General features: G+C 38.5%; 1 protein-coding gene across 2 annotated transcripts; it reads right to left on the bottom strand.

The window, feature by feature from the left end:
• Positions 1 to 960: 960 nt before the first annotated feature.
• Positions 961 to 14,923, bottom strand: LOC130928523 (uncharacterized). Of its 2 annotated transcripts, XM_057855203.1 has the most exons (11): positions 14,563 to 14,923; positions 14,360 to 14,463; positions 13,940 to 14,212; positions 13,662 to 13,823; positions 13,019 to 13,084; positions 12,671 to 12,844; positions 12,469 to 12,531; positions 12,193 to 12,324; positions 12,016 to 12,078; positions 8,566 to 9,420; positions 961 to 1,011 (listed from the first exon to the last, which is right to left on the bottom strand). In XM_057855203.1, exons 1-11 carry the CDS (start codon positions 14,591 to 14,593, stop codon positions 1,003 to 1,005), a joined length of 1,932 nt encoding a protein of 643 aa, XP_057711186.1. In that variant the 5' UTR covers positions 14,594 to 14,923; the 3' UTR covers positions 961 to 1,002. The 2 variants fall into 2 exon arrangements, with proteins under 2 accessions (XP_057711186.1, XP_057711185.1); XM_057855202.1 differs by lacking the exon at positions 961 to 1,011 and having other exon boundaries at positions 1,630 to 9,420.
• Positions 14,924 to 20,178: the final 5,255 nt, after the last annotated feature.

Below are 20,178 nucleotides of genomic sequence, written 5' to 3'. Positions count from 1 at the left end.
GATTGGGGTACCAAAGTCGGCCATTTTTTGGGCAACACGCCAAATTCAGTTAATGACCAATAATTTCCTGATAGAACATGCAATCCATTTCATATATGGCATGCATGAGCGATACCTCGGCTTGAACACAAATGCATTGAAATATTACCCATTAGCCATGGTGCCCCATATTGGGAACAGGAAAAGCCATTTTGTCTCGCCACACATTTTAAACAGCCATAACTTAGCAGATATGCAAGATAGGTGCGCCAAACTTCCCGTACTTGGTGGGAGTCTGCAACGCCAACTAGTGGCTGCAGAATTTGAGTCCTTAACATGCTTGAAAACCAATATTTGAACATCTATGTGGCTTGGCGTAAATTTCAATAATTTTGCAATCTTGTGAAGAATTGTAACAAATGGTTTAACAGTGCCCCTTTGAATTTTTCAAAAATGCCTCTCCAATTACGTTTAACGTAGAGCAATTAAATTTTGGGAGTTGATCCCTTGTGCAAAATTGCACAGTATCATTTTAACTATATTCACAGCTAAGCCATCTGTAAATATCAAGTACATAATATATTCATGTTCACAGTACATCATTTCATGTGAATGTTTCACACTTGGTGGAGACACAAAGATAGGCGACCACAAAATAAGGGGAGTAGAGAACAGGTAAATATTTTTTTAATATATGAAACAAACAAAATCTCAGAAGGTTACATAGACCTGAATGGGCAGAAGTATGGTGAAAACAATACATTTAAAGCACACAGTCAAAAATGACAATTTAAATTATTCCATAAACTAAACCTAGAATGCGAGAGAAAACTAAAAATAGCTGAACAAGAACAATGAAAGGGAGGAGTGAGAAGATAACTTCAACCTGCACTAAAAACTGTAGGAAACAGAGCAGTAGTACTGTGAAAAATTGGACTGGAACAAAGATCACAGATGGTTGGAAGTATCATTTCTGAATATCTGGCAGGGATGGACTGGAGACTTCTGTTGCTTCAAGCTCTGCTACTTTTTCTGCAGGAGAGACAAACATTTGCAATTTTAATGCAAAACATTTTTAAAATGCAAATGCAGGAGAGGTAACATTTTTCCAACATCAAACTGTAAATTTATACAATTTCTTGTATTTTTTTGCATTACATCCTTTTTTATTGTGTTAATACCACATATTTATCTCCAATACAACTTAATTTGACACAGAGACGCAAGTCAGACTTGAGCCTATTCCAGTAGTGAACTTGCGAGAGGTGGGCCTAACGCTGAATGCGTTGTCAGTGTACTGCAGAGCCACCAGTGCATCGTCAGACCAAGTACAACATATTGAACATAGAAATTTAGCATGTACATATTTTATTGGTTGTTTTTTTTTTTACATTACACTGAAGAGAAAACCTGCAATACAATAGCATATTGATCAACAATGTTGTTATAAGTAGGGGGAAAAAAAGCTTGTTTTTTAAAATATTTTTGCATTTTAATTAGTTATTTATTAGTATTTGTATATTTGGTAATTTTACCTCCAGGAAAATGACATAGTCAGCAGGACACTGCAGGGAATTGAACCCCATCCCAGTAAACCAGGAGTACCATTACCAGTGTCTTTTGCTTTTTTGACATAACACTGAAGGGATAGCAAAACCTACAATACAACAGCATATTGATCATTGCTGTTGTCATGTAGGGAAAAAGAACCCGCCGTTTTTCATATACTTCATTTTACACTTATATAAATAACAATTTACATATAAATATTTCATTACTTCACTTATTTTTGTCCCTAAAATGGCAAACAATGCCCTCATGGTCACTAAAGTAGGTAGGCACAACTGAAGTCTCAACCTCATACTGTGTTGTTTTTACATACACATGGTCAATCAATGTGCCTCTTTCTGTTGTGGGCTGTGTGACTAGTTGAACGTACCCCCTATCTTCAGCAAATTTACAGACGCTGGAGGACTTTAGAATGTCTTCATTAAAATCACCCATGACAGCAATGGTGTTACTTAGTGGCTCTAACAAATCAAATAACCTGCTGAGGTGCTCTTTAAACAAAGACATGTGATAAGATGGAGGTCGATAAATGACAGCAACTAATATATCGTGATGACCATATTTGCTGACTGCACACTCCAAATTGAAATGTGGTACCTGAATTATGTCAAAGGTGACATCATTTGCACTAAATACGCCAACACCTCCATGTTGTTGGGATTGCAAATTTATAAACAGAGGATTATTGCCAGAATATGATAAAGTTCGTGGACAGCTGTGAAAACGATAGCCATCAACCTTTATGATCTCAGATGCTGGAAGGTTTGGTAGCCATGTTTCTGTTACCGCAATACAGTTAGGCTGTAAGTGCTCTGTGCATATAGCTAAATCTGGCGCATGCTCAATCAGTCCTTGCACATTCATCAAAAACACAGAGAAGGTATGTGGTTGACTTGGTGCGGATTCAACAAAAAAAGGAGGCATTCTCTGAATTGCCTCCTTAATGTTGTTTTTACAATAAATGTGTTCCTCTGCAAAGTCTTGAATAATTAATCCAGACAAGCTTCTCACGCGGCTTAACGCCACATATGCTTGTCCTGCTGAAAATATTTTATTCAAAGACACCACAGCACTGTCTACTGTTAGGCCCTGTACTTTATGTACTGTACAAGCCCAAGCCAGTTTAAGTGGAAATTGTCGACGTAATCCACCTTTACTAGTGACCTTTTCCTCTTCTGGCTCTATGTATGTAGAGGCCATCAGATCAACAGAAGCAGTAGCTGATTGTTTCCTCCTCTGTGAACCAACCTGATCTTTATCAAACTTGACATACACCCTTTGAGGAAAGCTGTTGTCTGAGGTTATGATATGCGTCACAGTGCCACACACCCCATTTACTAGACCATCCACAACATCCACATTCTTGCACAACATAACACGTGCATTTATTCCCAATAGTAGAGTTTCCTCCAAACATGTGTTATATGCCTTCGCATGATGTCCACTAATCAACTCGAGATTTCCCGTTTTCTTGTTGTGAACAAAATCTTGAGCTTCTACTTTAACATATTCAGGGCAAGTCCTGAATAACTCCTGAAGATTGTGTTGATTTACTTGTTTATTTGTCGGGAAGATATGCAATGCTGAGCTGACTTCACCACTTTCACAGTGCTTAAGTGTCTCAATATCACTGAGTAGCATTGGAGTTTCTTTGGACCGAGTTCTGATTCTGTTCAATAACTTTGCAAACAACTGATCTTGCTGCCGAACAACAGTGTTCAGTTCCACAACCTTAAATAAAGAGGACCATAGGTCAACACCTGGGTCAGTAACATACAGGGGTTTCCCTTTAACGGGAGGCAGCTGGTAAAAGTCCCCTACAGCAAGGACACTGACATTTCCAAATGGTGAAAAATCACCAGTTTGTTTAATTTGTCTCAGTCTCCCATGGATGTACGTTAACAACCTGTGATCTACCATGGAGATCTCATCAATGATTAGGATCTTCAGATCATTGTATTTGGCGCGTAGAGAATTTAACTTCTCTTCACCCAAAGGAGTATACGGTAAGCGTACATCCTTTCCTATGCTAAAGGTGGCATGAATTGTTGATGCCTGAAGATTAAAAGCAGCAATACCTGTGGGAGCTGTTAATAAAACACACATGCTATCAGGTTGACTACACACAGTAGACAACAATCTTGTTGCCTCATACTGGATGGCCTTGATTAAATGGCTTTTTCCAGTACCAGCACCACCCGTAATGAATACATGTAGTGGTGCTGGTTTTTCCCCTATTACTTTTTGAATGCACCACTGTCGAATATTATAAAAAATACAACGTTGTGTATCATTCAAAGACCGAATCAATGCCAAACCATCTTTTCTCGACAAGATGTTTCTCTTTTCTAAATGGGAAATTTGTGGGCAATTGACTGCTAATTCAGGAATACATTCTAAAAGTTCCACATCTGGCTGTTCTTGTTGGGTCCTCAATTGCAGAGTCTCTAAACGCTCTAATTCCTGCTCAGGACACAACTCACACCAGGCATCTTCCAGTTCACCATTGCTTTCAACTGACTTTTGAAAGTCATCCAGCTGATCTGCTTCAAGTTCAAATTTGCTTCTATTGGTGTCAACAACAAACTTGACCGGATGTCTGGACCCATCGAAAAACTTTACTTGGCCATTATTGTAAAACTGTTCAAAAGTTTCACATTTGGGAGGTTTAAGTTGCGCATCTGCACGATAGGGAAGGAACAACTGCATGATACTACGATAAAATAATTCTGGATTTTTTGTCTTTGAAAAGCGCATGTACCGAACAACAGCAGGCTGTGTTCTAATTCTTTTCGTGACAAATCCACAATCATTTTTCAATCTAATCTGTAGTTGCGATTTCTCGTTTTTGCTCAGAATACGATATTCAGAAGCAAAAGTTGCCAGGCACATGTCAGTAAACACAGCATTGTCTGGCCTATTCTTGTAACGGTCAACCAAACTCATCATCCAAATGTTTTCAGCGGTAAGATCATGTGATAGTGCCTTTTGCTTTAATACACTTAAAGGCAGACTCATTTTGACCACATTGTCACCTGTTGGAACAAAGACAACCTTCCTTGAACATTCCTTGAGATGTAAATTTGGTGTCAACCTGTATACAGCCTCCTGAGCGCACACATCTCTGTTGTGCAGGTAAACACTGCCAAGGTTCTTTAAGGCTTCTTTTGCACTCACATTTCCTCCAGCTGCTTCTCTTTGTGCATTCCCCAACAACAGTCCTATTTCTCTCTCTGCTTTTGAGATATAAGAAATAATGTACACCACGCATGCATATGCATCTGCAACAAACTGGATGTCCATGTTAGCATTCCAGCACTTTAAAAGTGGCTTACTGTACTGATTGATCCAAACTTCATTAATCTCTCTTTTCATTACTATTTGTGTGCCTCGAGCACAGGATTTATAGGCCTCTTCAAAAACTTCCTGACTGACATTTACACTCTGAAACAAATGCTCCAGACTCTCAAAGATTTTGGTTTCATCAGAAAGAGCTTTTTTGACTGAAGCCAGGATTGTTGCTGCTTGCTCTTTGGAAACTTTGTCTTTTTTACAATCACAGGGAGTCTTGTCATCTGCGTTTTCAGCATGACACATGCACGTCTCCAGATTTTCTACACTTTTCTCATGGCATATAAATGTTCTGCATGATGGTGGTCTGGGAAAATTAAAACGACAAACTTTGTTTTTCTTTTGACAAGTTTTTGAATGTCGTTTTGAATGTTGCTGTACATTTGTCACAATGTCAAGTAACTCTTTGTCTTGTGTTGGCAGCTCACAAGTGACATACTTGTCAATAAATGCAACAACCTCTTCATCACTGTTTTTATTAATCACTGGGGCATTTTCTATCCAGAACAAACAATGAACATGAGGAGAACCACGCTGTTGAAATTCAATGCGGTAAAAGTAGTCTTTAATTTTACCAATAGGTTCTGCAGGAGACATGAGAACCTCCCTTAAGAAACAATGCCAACGAAAATCAAACATTCTTGCGGCTGTGACAGGATTGTGACGCAAAAGTTCACACCTGTCAGCCCATTCTAACTGTTCCAATGTTTCTGTTCGACCTTCCTGCATTAAAATGCTACACAGAAGATTTTTCCAACGCATATCAGCAGAGGAAAATGAACAAAACCAAGTAGGAACGCCGAGCTGTCGAACACAAGCCAACAAATCACTCTGTGCTGCCTGCCAGAATGCTGGAGTCCCTCTAATAGGTTTAAGAAAACGATACCCATTGTCAAACTCCAACAGATTTTTAAAAAATGCATCATCATTTAAAATGTTAACATCGACTTGTTGGAAACATTGCCTACCCTTCCCTTTTCTTAATGCTATTGACACATTTGAAATAACTTGTTGTAACTCTGACATGTACTGAGCATAAAATATGTATTCTACATTACGGGCAAATCTACCATCAGCATGTAAAATTCTGTTGTTAAAATAACGTGCCAATGTTAATTTGTGCTGCCTTCGTTCATGAAATGTGTTAATTCCTTGAGGAAACAATACTGGAAAGCACTTTGCTTCATTAGTCATATCTGAAAGCAATTTGACTGGATTGTTTCCCTCAGCTGGAGCTACATTTAATACATTATCAACATACTGGTCCAACACTTCCTGACCAATGTCCACTGGCATAAGACATGTGTCTTGAAACATACAGTGTTGTTGCCTGTCATGCAGCAGTTCATCTTCAGCCAAATCTGGAGATGCTTCTAGACTTTTTACATGGCCATCATTTTCATTCCCTGTAGTTTCCACTTCAGTTCCCTTACAAAAGGTATTCAGCCATGCATTATTAAATTCTATATCTTTGTAATGCTTATTATTTAGTTTAAGATATTGCAATGCCTGCCTAATTCGCACACTATCAACAAATTGATATTCATAATGTCCTTTATATGTTAGTTTACGTTTCAATTTAACTCCAATTAAAGAACCATCCATTTCATTACGAGGAAGTAAATTATCAGTCTGCACGATGTTAGCAGGAACACAAGTAACAGGACCATGAACTCCATTTTGCCCACCTTTAGGCAATGCTAACATCTTCATGAATGGAATATGTAAAGCAATCAAATGCTGTTCTAAACTATTTAAACAAGCCAATTCTGCTGGAATAGGCTCAAGTTCAAGATTATTAATTCTACTCTCAGGGGGAACCTCACCTTTATTAATTTTACAATGACAACAATAACAAATCCAAAGTTGACCTCTGGCTGTATCTGTATACTGACAGGGCAAATCACACTTTCCACTACATTGGTGTAAATAGTCCTCAGTGATGCACTTTAATGCTACTGAAGCTATAGCTTTGGTTTTGTAATCATCTATTTTGCACCCTAAAACTTGATTTTTAAACAACAACCTATGACAAACACAGCAAACAAAATCTGGACCGTGCTTGACTTTATCAAGAAATTGTTTCATGACAAAATCAAACTGTTCAGACTTTTCTTTAATTTCTTGCTTTTTCAACCTGTTTGATTTTCTAACACGGTTGCGATGCTCCAAATTGGCACTGTACTTAGCTTTGCTGTAAGCCCTAATATTCTGTTTATACAAAGCATTGTCCTTATATTTTTGGATACCGCGTGCTTTTAAATTTTGTTTATACAAAGCATTGTCCTTATATTTTTGGATACCACGTGCTTTTAAATGTTGTTTATACAAAGCATCGTCCTTATATTTTTGGATACCGCGTGCTTTTAAATATTGTTTAAACAAAGCATCGTCCTTATATTTTTGGATACTACGTGATTTTAAATGTTCTTTATACAAAGCATCGTCCTTATATTTTTGGATACCACGTGATTTTAAATGTTCTTTATACAAAGCATCGTTCTTATATTTTTGGATACCACGTGATTTTAAATGTTCTTTATACAAAGCATCGTTCTTATATTTTTGGATACCACGTGATTTTAAATGTTCTTTATACAAAGCATCGTTCTTATATTTTTGGATACCGCGTGATTTTAAATGTTCTTTATACAAAGCATCGTCCTTATATTTTTGGATACCGCGTGCTTTTAAATGTTGTTTAAACAAAGCATCGTCCTTATATTTTTGGATACCTCTTTTTTTTTGTTTTTCTTGATAAATTCTATCTTCATGGTATTTCTTCTTATTCTTGCTTTGTACACCGTCTTGCTGTGAAATATAGGCCATTTTATTCAATTTACTACGTACATTCCTATAGGATGAATCTTCCTGATATTTAATTCTTTTATGCCTGTTATACTTGTTTTTCAAATAATTAGAGACACAAATACCAGGTCTTTGCACTTGTGTGTCCACATCAGCATCTACTATACTACTTACATTTGAAGTCACACGATTTGAATCAATCACATTGCTGTCTTTTTTAGTCTGTCGTCTGATATTGTAGACTGATGGAGTTGTGTATACTTCACAATAGCCATAACATTTGTGACTTTGTGGCAGATGAACGCATACTACATTTTCATAATGGTTGGCATTTACATTTTCTAAATACAGTGCCTGATTGGAAAACTGCATTGCACTACAAGTATATTCAATCCAGCGATCCTGATGATATGTAAATATACTCATTTCTAAATAATCGGCAGCTGCTTGAATCTCAATTTCTGTAGCCCAACTACCAACATAACCCATTTTTGAATTGCTCAAGTATTCAGCCACAGAGGAATACTCACTTCTCAGAAGACCCTGATACAAGATTGCATTTTTTTCTATCTGCTTCACTACTGCAAGTCTAATCTTTCTATGATAGTTTTGCGTACCGCTGACGGCCTGACTGACTGCTCTGAAGAAACAATTCCCATCACCAACTACTTTCTCATTTTTACAAGGTTTACCTAAATGGCCAACTTGGGTAGATTTTGAATCAACCTTTTGTAATTCAATATTTAACCGTGTACACAGCACTTGTGCTACATTTTCCCTTAGAGGGACAAATTGTAGTTCTTTTTCTGTTACATTACTGATAAAAACATCTGGAAGATCATTGCTGGGAAATATTACTTGCTCAGTCTGTGTAACAGTAGAGCCAAAGAGCAATGTGGAGTTGACGGCGGGAGCAGTGGGAATAACGCGTACACCTGCAATCTCAAAAAAGTTCTGTGTTAGGTTCATCATATTTGCTAACTTGACAAAATGGTCAAACACAAGATCAAGGCACCAGTACACCACAACAACACTGAATCCATTTACATCAACCATCCCATTTGTATTACGAGAATGAGAATCTACCACAGCGTACATTCCATTCTCCTTAATTATTGCACAAGTATTGCAATTCAATGTCAGAAAGCAAGTGTCATACTTTCCACAAATCTGTGCCAAACCATCCTTTAAAGGAGTCAACACTCCTGCCACAACAAGGTCTCCACTAACCACATTTACATCACCAGTTACAAAATCACCATATTCAAAGTCAAAACTCTCGCCATCAATAACTTGCTGCTTGGGTAAATCTGGAACACAAAGAAGCTCAGATCCTCCACTGATCTTATTATTCTTTCTCAGAGAAGAATACAACTCATCACCCAATGTTACAACCCGATCAAGGTCAGCTGACTGCCATGAAAACACACTGTGGGTGGTATGTTTAGCGACAGCTACTAGACTAATAGCCATACACTGAACACCTCTAAATTCAAACCGAGCGTCTCCTTGGTGGAAACTCCCACGAACTGACCTCTTAATATCACGAACCCTAACAGAAAGAGACTTAGTCTTACCTTTGTTGCCTCCTTGCAAGCGATGTTCCTCAACACACTTACCTTTGTTGCCTCCTTGCGAGCGATCATTGTCAACAAACTGCACCTTCACACTACTCATTCCAGGTGACTTCACAACAGCACTGGATGCGCCCCTCTGTAAAAGAAAAAAATACATGATATAAAATAATCTCTTAATTTGTGGTTGACCTGTCGCGATATGCAATAAGACAAAATATCGCACAAGAAATAAAAATGATGGCAATCATTTTCCCAGCTGCGATTTATCGCCACGTGTATATGTGCTTGCGTGTGCTGCATGCACTCGGCACATGTGCATGTTGATTACAAATGAGAGTCCAGATTTCACAAATGTTTATTGGCCATCAACACACAGTGGAATTAAAGTTCAGACATACAAAACAAGGAAACACTTCTATATTAAACATTGTAAAACATTAGCATTGCTACATTGAGGCTAATGGAAAAAAAGACTATGTACTAACCACTTTATACTGCTACAAAACATGACTCCACAATGCAAAATTGCAGTTAAAAGGTGACACATTAAACATGAAGACTCACTGGCACTGGATTAAAGAATTTGCAACCGATGCGAACAAAAAAAAAAAAAAACTTATTGATACAACATGCATGACGACAGAGAGGTGCTTTCTTTTTACTGACGGTAAAGTTTACGGTTAGTGTCTTTGGTAACATAGTTCATGTGAACATTTCAAAATAAAAGCGTTTTATGTTCAGATTTCTGGAGGCAATCGTATATACTTCAGGTTCTACACTAAGAATAAATTTAAAAATGACACCCATTATGAAAAATTTTATTGGCCATGATATGTTTAATAACTTTGCTTCAAATTTGTTGCATGAGCACTTTGCAGTACAAGATGACAGTCATTTTGGATTAAATTAACACTTAATGGGCTCCAAGTGGCGAACAACAAAAATGACAGTGGGTTTCTCACCCATTTCATATTCTGCACATAACCAACTCTAAAATGAATCATTATGCAGTGTTTTTATTTAATATTTATAAATTTTAAGCTCGTGTTTTATCCAAGAACAATTTTTCTACATTTCAATAAGTGATTAGGATGTATTGTCCCAATATTCATGTTTGAATAAGTTACAAAAACGGCAATAACATTGCATATTGCAGTAATTTAGGAGACAATATATTGATTACTGAAATTTGTTATAGCGACAGGCATAGTTGTTGGATAAAGCTTGAGTTATGCTTCTGCGTTGCGATGATGTCAAAGTGACTACGGCGTCAATGAGTGCGTCTGATGAATAGAAGAGTTTTGCGTCCTTTGTGTTGTACAGGTCATTTGTTAACACCGCTAGGTTGCCCTGACCAGACCGGATAGGCTTGAAGAGTCTAGCAAAGTCTTCCATGGACCGGACAGGAAAAAACAAGCCATCCAAAGCGTATGGGCAAAGCACAAAGACAGCGGTCATCCACGTCGCCACACAGGACGAGAGCTCTCGTCCTGTGTGGCGACGTGGATGACCGCTGTCTTTGTGTTTTTTCAAAAAGGTGTACTCACTTTTGTTACCAGGGGTTTAGATATTAATACTAGGGCTGTCCCAAACGACTAATTTTCTCCCGATTAGTCAGCAGACTATTTTTACGATTAGTCGACTAATCTAATAATTAATTAATTTATTTATTTTTTTTTAAACTAATTTAGCAATGAAATTTTTGTTGACGCTTATCAATTCACACAAAACATATTGGAACACTCAAATTATTTATTAAAGTACAAATAAACACGTAAATAACAATAATAAATCACAAATAAACAATGAGTTCAAATGCTGATAGAATTAACTGGTGTAGCATCCCGATTGAAAAGATGGTCTCTTAAACTGATGGTTTACAACTTTTATTCCATCCTTGATGTAAACACACCGTAAGAACTACGGTGCACACAAATAAAGCAACACAATTAGAAATTAACAAAAACTTTTCACCTTTTCCTTTTAAACCTTATTTATATATCAATGAATTGCCTATATGAATTGCCTTTACCTTAATTTATTACCTTATCATTGACAATCTCTCCCTTGAGTACAATCACTGTATATATTTATGACCTTTTAACCTTATATAATTTTCTATACCATAAAATAAACCATAACATGAAATAAACCTTTCAATTAGCATTAAGAACAATACTCATAGCACTTATAGGCCCATTGTCAATGAAACATTATTATTTAGTAAGGCGACAGCACCCTCTGGTGTACAAAAAAAAAAAAAAAATTACAAACTGGGTGAAGGCGCTTGAGGTGTTTATTCACAGCCGACGTGCAGCCAAGCTTGGCATTGAAGAGACAGGACAGAAGAGTGTACTCTCCTTTGTTTCTTTGAAATAAGTCAATGTTTTGGACACTCTGGTGCGCTTTTTTTGGCTTTGTGCCGCTTTCCCCACTTGCAAACAGAGCATCCGACATTCTAACTTTCCACGCATATATTTTTTTAACCCTTCATTAACCGTCGACGGGATGTTGTGCTCGTCGACTGATTAACGTCATCGATGACGTCGACTAGTCGGGACAGCTCTAATTAATACACATACTATTCATCGTGACAAACTGTCATTTTGTCAGTGTTGTCCCATGAAAAGATATTGAACTATATCTGCAGAAATGCGAGGGGGTGTACTCACTTTTGTGATGCACTGTACAACCCCTTATCTCTGTTGGTACTCCAGTGTATATTACTAACCTGTCGTTGATTGGGTCTCCGCTTGACCTCAGCCACCATGGACCTCTGCTTCTTACACAGCAACTAAATGGAAATAAATACATCCATTACTTTTCGGAAAATTTTAAAATTTATTATATTACCACTTAATTTTAAAACATCACAATTTGTTATCTTAAATCAAGTCTATAACATTACCGGGTTGCGTCTTGGAACAGCCGTCACATCTGGTTGCTGTAGAGCTGATGGAGTAAGTTTGTCCATCTCCTCAAGTAGGGCATGGCTGAACCGGACAGGGTTTAGTGGGATGAAGCAGTCTCTCACCACAGGCTAAATACAGATACAAAACACATTACAGTTTTTCTTAAATAACAGCAAATTTACATTTATGGAAAACAAACACTGAATACATGCTGGTGAAGGCTTTCTTAAATAACAGCAAATGTACATTTATGGAAAACAAACATTGAATACCTGCTGGTGAAGACTTTCTCTCTTGGGAGGTACATGAGATGAACTTGATCCCATTGCGCGCCGCTGTGGTAAAGGTGAAAATTGTTAGTATCACATTTAAATATAAACATTTCATGAATGTGATATATATGTGCTGTATTTTTACTACATGTCCCTTCTTTCAATTATTAATGATCATTAGATTCATTTATTTATTTTTTACCTTTGAGCCAACCACTGTCCACTCATCAAGGTTCACTGCAGGAGGTGGTGTAACCTCAACTCCCCTCACAATGGCAGAACTTTTTTCAGGTGCTACTGTAGCAGGAACACACTTCAATGCTGATCTAACAGGAACAGTCACAGGCCGAGGGACTTGAACCACGTCACGTGTTGCCTGATAGTAAAAAAAAGCAACAAAATAGACACCATGTACAAGTTACCAATTAACATACAACCACATACACTTCCAATACTTAAATAGCTACAGATAGTAGCTATCTTGAGAACTTGCAACGCCCCCCAAAAAACACTTCTATTAAGTCTCATGATGCAGATCTATCAAACTCACCGTATATGACGCCTTCCACAGCAGTTGAACGAGGATAGGCATTCCATCAGTGTCAGACAAATGAACCTGTAAATATCAGACATATTTAATTCATATAATCATTTCAAACATCAAACATACCAGTCTTATTAATTGAACTAAATATTTACTTTGTTACATCTATTTTATACAATCACTAATTCATTTAGATTTTGTATTACTGTCAAAAGTCCATTTGTTCATTATTTTTTCATAAAGAGAAAAAACTTTTACTTGTACTTTTAAATCAGCAACACAAGTTTAAATGTCTAAACCTGTCAAAATCTTACTTTTTTTTCCACCCGCCTAATTTTTTGGCTCAAAGAATCATCCCCCCCAAAGAGCATTATTATTATTGTTATTATATTTTGGGGGTGGGGTATAGAATTGTATCATTTTTGCGCATTAGTGTTACATTTTAGGTGACTCCTTCCATAAATTGTTAGTGTTAATGTAATTTAAGTACTGGAAAATATTTTTCACATTTAAACAAAATCGTTTTGTGTATCCAATCATGGCTCAAAAATAATACGAATCGTGTCATGAATTTTTGTATCGTTACAGCCCTACAAGTAAACTTTAAACAGATCAGACAGCTGACTATGACATTGATCTAACAACTTACACCATCTTGGGCCCACAGTTCAGATTTATCCAAGGAGAAATGCTCCACTGCAGACAGATACTTTACTCCCACTTCAGCAGCAACACGTCTGTACTCCTGACGCAGCATCTCCTGAGGATACATCTCCATGTTGTAACGTGGAGGAAAATCCACAACTACAACCTATTCCCCAAAAAAAAAAAATGTCATTAGACAGAATTCATCTGTGACATAATACACAAATGTTACTGCAACAAAACAGGTCATGTCATCATAATGTAGTGTAACTACACACTTACATTGGAGCACTGACTAAGCGCAACAGCCAACAGTTTCCTGAATCCAACACCAGCTCTTTCATGACTCTTGGTCTGTGTCAGATCGTTGCTGGGAGCAAGGACACACACCACATCAGGCACTTGGGGCAACTTCACGTTAGCAAGCTCCATCTTCTCTTCCATCGCAGTAGCACCCGGAGTAGACATAATGCCAAAGTACAGATCTCCCTCTGGCATCTTCACAAAACCATCAGCTATGGCTCGTAGATGGGAATCTCCCACAAGAAGAGCAAACTGCAACAAGTCAGAAAATTAGATCACATTAGTACATTTTTGCTTTTACCGATCTTTACTTATATCATCTGTCTACCATGACTGCATTAACAGTATTTATATTCATAAAATATTGTATCAGAAAAAAAAAAAAAAAAAAAAAGCTACCTTCTTATCAGAAGACTTGGGTGGAATGACCATTTTGTGACATTTTCCTGTCAGCTGCGAAACTGGCCATTGGCATACACGATGACGGTACCCAGTACCCCGACCTATAAAAAAAAAAAACAACAACAACAACAATACAATAAATTAGCACCAACATGTTTCCTTAGACCAGTACAATTCATAACATTTCCACTATAACTTACGATTCATCGTGCTGCGTTTGTCTCTCAACATAATCAGCTCCACAGAAAGCTGGGTGTCCAGATGCCGCTTGTCTGCTGTTGCTCAACAATCTAAAAGATATCAACATAAACCCATTAGGAATGTTTATTAAAATTGTTATCTCATAATCAGTCTCAATAACCTTTATTTGTAAAATTAATTGCTCACAATAACAAATTACTTCTCCCAAAAAATAATCCACTTAATAACTCTGTTACCACATTGTAAGAGTTAATATTCGAGCAGACAAACTCTGGTTGCGATGAATAATACTTATTAGCGACCACACAACAGAACAAGACTGGCGTAAAATGCGCTGCTCAACGCAGCTAAGCCAAGATAGCAAACGTGAGAAGAGGAAGCTCGGAAGGATGCAGGCGCTGAATCCAAGGGCCGCTCATAAAACAGGTCCTGGAATGAGAGCAAAAACAAGTCATGAGCCGATGATCACAGATAATTATCGAACAAATGCAAAAAACAACTGACCGTGGAACCAAACAAGCTTATCAGGCAACAAGGTGGCAGCGTCCTCTAGCTTTTAAAGATTGTTGATTGACGCTGCCAGCACCTATGGCTGCTCCACCCGTTTGACATCAAACCTGTAATCAGAATTAAAAACACGAGCACCTCCCCAGACAATAACATCCTATTGCACAAAACTATGTACAAGATGCTACTTTCTCCTCGCACGTGACGTCAGCGCGTTGTCCCATTAATAATAGTCCAGGCAAAACGTGATGCTTACAGCTGGCAAAATTAAACTATTCCTCAAGGTGAATAAAATTACTCTGATCAGTTTTTAAACTCCAGTTTCAGCTCTAGTATCTATGCCTTTTTACTCTCCTTTTATGGAGATATATTTGTGTCACATTTCTGAGCGATTCAGCCATTTTTAATTCGTCATCACAAAAGAACGAGGCCACCGATACACGTGGCGGGCTTTTTTACAAAAATAACTTCTACAGTTTGGCTTACCATCCACACACAGACGTACAATTTGGTCACTAGAACCGAGGACTTTTAAAAACTCCGACTAATGTAAAAATGTGCGTATTCTGCCTTAGATGCGGTGTCTTATGTACATTGTAAATAGGAAGTCTTGTATTTTGAGGACCGCGCAGTACAGATATAGTTTTTGGTGTTTTGATGTAGTCATGCCAATGAATAAATAAACGTCGACTCAGATGAGTTCAACAAACTAAATTCTGTGGTTTACAAGTTTTGAGAAACGCGAAATTTAACAGATTGAAAGCATTTTTTTTTCTCCAGTCAAAACGATAACATCAGCAATAGCGGCTAATGCTAACATGCTAACGACCGGTCAGCTCACGTGGCAAGGGCTAAACACACTACATGTTGACCTATTTTACTTTTTGCCGTGTTTACATTCGAAGACTAAACTTACGCAGAGAGGATTTGGAATTTTACAACATCACAAAAACATGGCGAATTTATTAAAAAACATAATGCACATATGTAAACACATCGTCAACCGCGCGCGATTGCGACCCGTTTTAATGGCTCACGAACACGATCGTTGAAACATTTTACGTTTTGTCATTTAGTGAGCTTGAATGCACACCAATAAATATACACAGTATATAAATGATACATTAACTACTATTTCTCTGTCAAAACGTTTGCCACATGGCACATTATTGAATGTAAACGCCACGTTTGAAACTACATAACAAGGCTCAAAAAAACAAACATTACGCTAATCTAATCAAATGAAAATTCTACTTACCCTGTCACCAAACAAATCTGTAGAAGCTTCAAATCTTGAAGAAAACCTGTCGAATAAAAAGCTTTTTTTTTTCCCAAAAAAGTGAATAAAACTTTCGAAATCTCACAGAGTTGTCGACAAGAGTCGTCACCGTGCAAGGTTAGAAAGGACCGCCCCCCACACGTCCAAACAGCTTTATATAAATGACGTAAAATCTTTAGCCAATCAGCTTGAGGAACGCCCACCGAGCTTCTAGGCGGACCTAAATGAAAACTGAAGACTACGATTTTGGGAGGTGTGGCCCCTCTCCATTTGAAGAGCCTTTCCCGCCGGATCAACGTAAATAATATTCAAAAGGACTGAATGGATATGGATGAGGCTACTTCATACCACAGGCCTTAATGCTCGAATCCGATTTTATCGTTTTTTTCCGACTCGAGTGAGGCATTAACTTGACCGTCTGAGCTGGACAAGTCGCATTGAAATGGACCATTTCAAATCCGATCTGGGTCACTGTCGTATGTGGTTTAAATCCTATCTGAGCCACATTTTGCCTGAATGTCGCGCGCGGTCTGAACGATTAAGTCTCCATAATCAGAATTCACGCGGCAATTACGTCTTTAAAGAGCGACAAAGACGACGCGCTATGGTAACAGTGCAGCTGTGCGTTAGCGCCTAGCTTGCCTTAAACATTGCTTTTGGGAAGGATCAAGCTTGACAAGTCATAAAAAAATTAAAAATGGGTTGAGGATAAAGCCTGAGTTATGCTCCCGCGTTGCGGTGACGGCGCAGCGACAACGGCGACCTTCGACATTTGATGGTTCTCCGGCAACTTACGCGTTGCTCTGTAATTCACCGCCAAGCCACTAGAGGGGTGTGGCGTTATGTTTGTACGGTTTTGGGGCATTCTTCTTGTTCACTTCCTCATGTCAAGTTAAAAGGAGAACGAATAAACAATGCAAGATGGAACGCTTGAATGTGTATCTTCATCTCATCAACATTGAATAAATGTCGATCACACGAATGTTGAGGCGCAGGCGACGCAGAAGGCGGTATCGAAGCGGTCTGTCCAACTTTTGATGCCGCAAAGAGAGTTCTAGCGTCAGGAAAAACCAGCTAGCTGTGGTGGCTAGCTTCAGACTGGCGCCGAGCACTGCATCCAGCGTTTTGTCCGAGGTCTGCAAAGCCCTCCAGCCCGATTTGTTTGCCGTGTTCTACAATCAGCCAGTGGGAAGCCATAGCACATTTCTGGCGTCTATGGAACTTTCCAAACTGCATTGGAAGCTTAATGTTAACGTTATCATAAAAGCACTGAGGCACTCTCAATCAGTGATGATGTATCGTGTGTGGTCTTTTGATGAAAATAAAACATCAAAACAATTCTTTTGACACCAAATCTGCTTTATTCTTCATATACTTGAAGTGTGACACTTAAATAAGTCACAGACTCATGGCAAATAAATCTACACAATAAATGATGATGTGCACTAAAAAATATAAAGTGATAAAAAGCTGGCAATTTTTGGCCGACTTGGGCCATGTCCACACGTAGCAGTTTTTTTTTTGTTTGTTTGTTGTTGTTGTTGTTGTTTTTAAACGTGGATTCTGCCCTAATACGTCAAAGAAAAACAATTGCGTCCACTCCTGCACGTTTGTGTAGAAAAAAAAACTTCCACAGCCAACCGCTTTCATTCATATTGAAGTACATTCAAAACAAAAAAATAATAGTCCAAAATACTCATTATTCAATAAAAAGCACAGCAAGAGTTTGTAAAAAAAATGGAAGCAATAAAACGCCTATTGATATACTCCCCGTGTGACGTGAGGACAAAATTTGCCGCAGCCAGTGACGTGAATCTTCGGTTATCAGTGCCCACATGATGGAGCCACAAACGCAAAATTCGCAAATCTTCACCACCTCCGTCGTTTTTAAGAACCCTGGTTTATATCTGCGTGCGCGTGTGGATGATAGAAATATATCTTCTTTTTGCCAAATACCCTGCTACGTGTGGACATGGCCTGGGTCACAGCTTCCATTTTTTTTTTTTTTTTTTTTAAATTCAATTGCTGGCTGACCTCCAGCCAAGTATTTTCAGCAATCTCCTCCCAGGAATTGCTTGTCATTTGGCAATCTTCATAAAGTTTTGACATTGTAGAAGTTGTCCTCCTTGCTCTTCGTTGATACTCTCATCACCTTGGTCCATTTTTGCGTGCAGAAACATAACCTAATTCCATAATCTTGTGACGGTACGAAAAAATGTAACGAAATGGCTCAATGGCGCGCCCTTGAATTGAGGCGAGTTTCGAGCAAGTTAGGTTCTCATGAAATTACGAGAAAAGGACAATCTGCCACAACCCTGACTTGCGTGCCGTCCAAGTTTGCGTGATGTCCGAGTTGCGCCAAACTGCGAGGGCCCGTTCAGTCCTGCTTGCAGGCCTAGTTATTATTATTTTTTCATGGCAAATGAAAATGGCCAATTTGAAGGCCTGAACATGCTCAAAAACTCACCAAAATGTGCACATACATCCGGCTTCGCGAAAATTTCGAAAATTTGGCAACGTTTACAAAAAAAATAAAAAAATGGCTCAGTGGCGCCCCCTTGCAATTTTCAAAATGCCCTTTGCTTTGATGTATTTCAACGTAGGGCGATGAAATTTGGGGAGTGGATACGTTGTCCAGAACCGCTTCAAAAAGTCTAAAGCACCCATATTCCAAACCCAACAGGAAATGGGATATTCTGGATTGAATGTTGAAAAACATAGCATTTTGGGCGAAAACCAGCATGCACGTTTCAGACCGTTGCGCCGAGCCAGTACGTTGGATCTTCCTCAAAATTGGTGTAAGTGTTCATGAGACATATGAGATACTAAGTTGTGAAAATGGTGAGTTTTCGTCCACGGGCCTGACCTGGGCGGGGTACCAAAGTCGGGTGTTTTTTTGGCAACGCGCCAATTTCAGTAAATGATTAATAACTTCCTGATACAAGGTCCAATCTTTTTCATATTTGGCATGCATGTAAGGTGTCTTAACCTGAACACGACTGCATTGAAATATTTTCCATTAGGCCTGGCGCCCCCTTGTGGGAAGAGGAAACACCCTTTTTTACTAAAAAGGCTCCTCCTCCTGGTGAAAAATATCAATTGATCTCAAACCTGCATCAGGGGAGCCTTAAGACATGTCTTTAGGTATCTGATGAAAAATATTGAGTTTTCGTTGATGTTGCAGTATCCAAACAGGAAAGTGAAAAGACCCTCGGCATTTTCTCTCAAAATGGCAAATTTCAAGGTCTGAACATGCTCGAAAACTCACCAAAATGTGCACATACATGTGGCTTCATGTAGATTTCATGAATTTAGCAACATTGCCAAAAGATGTAATAAAATGGCTCAGTGGCGCCCCCTTCAATTTTTAAAAAAGGCCTGTCCTATTAGCTTTTTTCGACGTAGAGTGATGAAATTTGGGGAGTGGATACGTTGTGCAAAACTGCTCCAAAAAGTCTCTTGCACCCATATTCCAAACCCAACAGGAAATCGGGTATTATGGATTGAATCTTGCATTTTTGTCAAAAACCTACATGCACGTTTGAGACCATTACGCCGAAGCAGTAAGTTGAATGCTTCTCAAAATTGGTCAGACATCCCAAAAACATGCATGGTAGGCTGATTGAGCACTCTAAATTGTCCGTAGGTATGAGTGTGCGCGTGAATGGTTGTATGTCTCCTTGTGCCCTGCAATTGGCTGGCAACCAGTTCAGGGTGTCCCCTGCCTACTGCCCTGAGTTAGCTGGGATAGGCTCCAGCACCTCCGCGACCCTCGTGAGGAAAAGCGGCATGGAAAATGAATGAATGAATGAATGTTCATGACACATAT

Source organism: Corythoichthys intestinalis, chromosome 13 (assembly GCF_030265065.1).
Source record: "Corythoichthys intestinalis isolate RoL2023-P3 chromosome 13, ASM3026506v1, whole genome shotgun sequence".
Classification (NCBI taxonomy): Eukaryota; Metazoa; Chordata; class Actinopteri; order Syngnathiformes; family Syngnathidae; genus Corythoichthys; species Corythoichthys intestinalis.
This window is presented reverse-complemented; position numbering and strand designations above follow the sequence as displayed.

Bases quoted from the DNA above. Each gene is read 5' to 3' on its own strand.
- LOC130928523 (XM_057855202.1), bottom strand. From the start codon at position 14,593: ATGTTGAGAGACAAACGCAGCACGATGAATC. The intron at 14,213-14,359 runs GTAGCTTTTTTT...GACTTGTTGCAG, and splicing joins CCAAGTCTTCTGATAAGAAG to TTTGCTCTTCTTGTGGGAGA. The intron at 12,079-12,192 runs GTAATGTTATAG...ATTTCCATTTAG, and splicing joins CTGTTCCAAGACGCAACCCG to TTGCTGTGTAAGAAGCAGAG.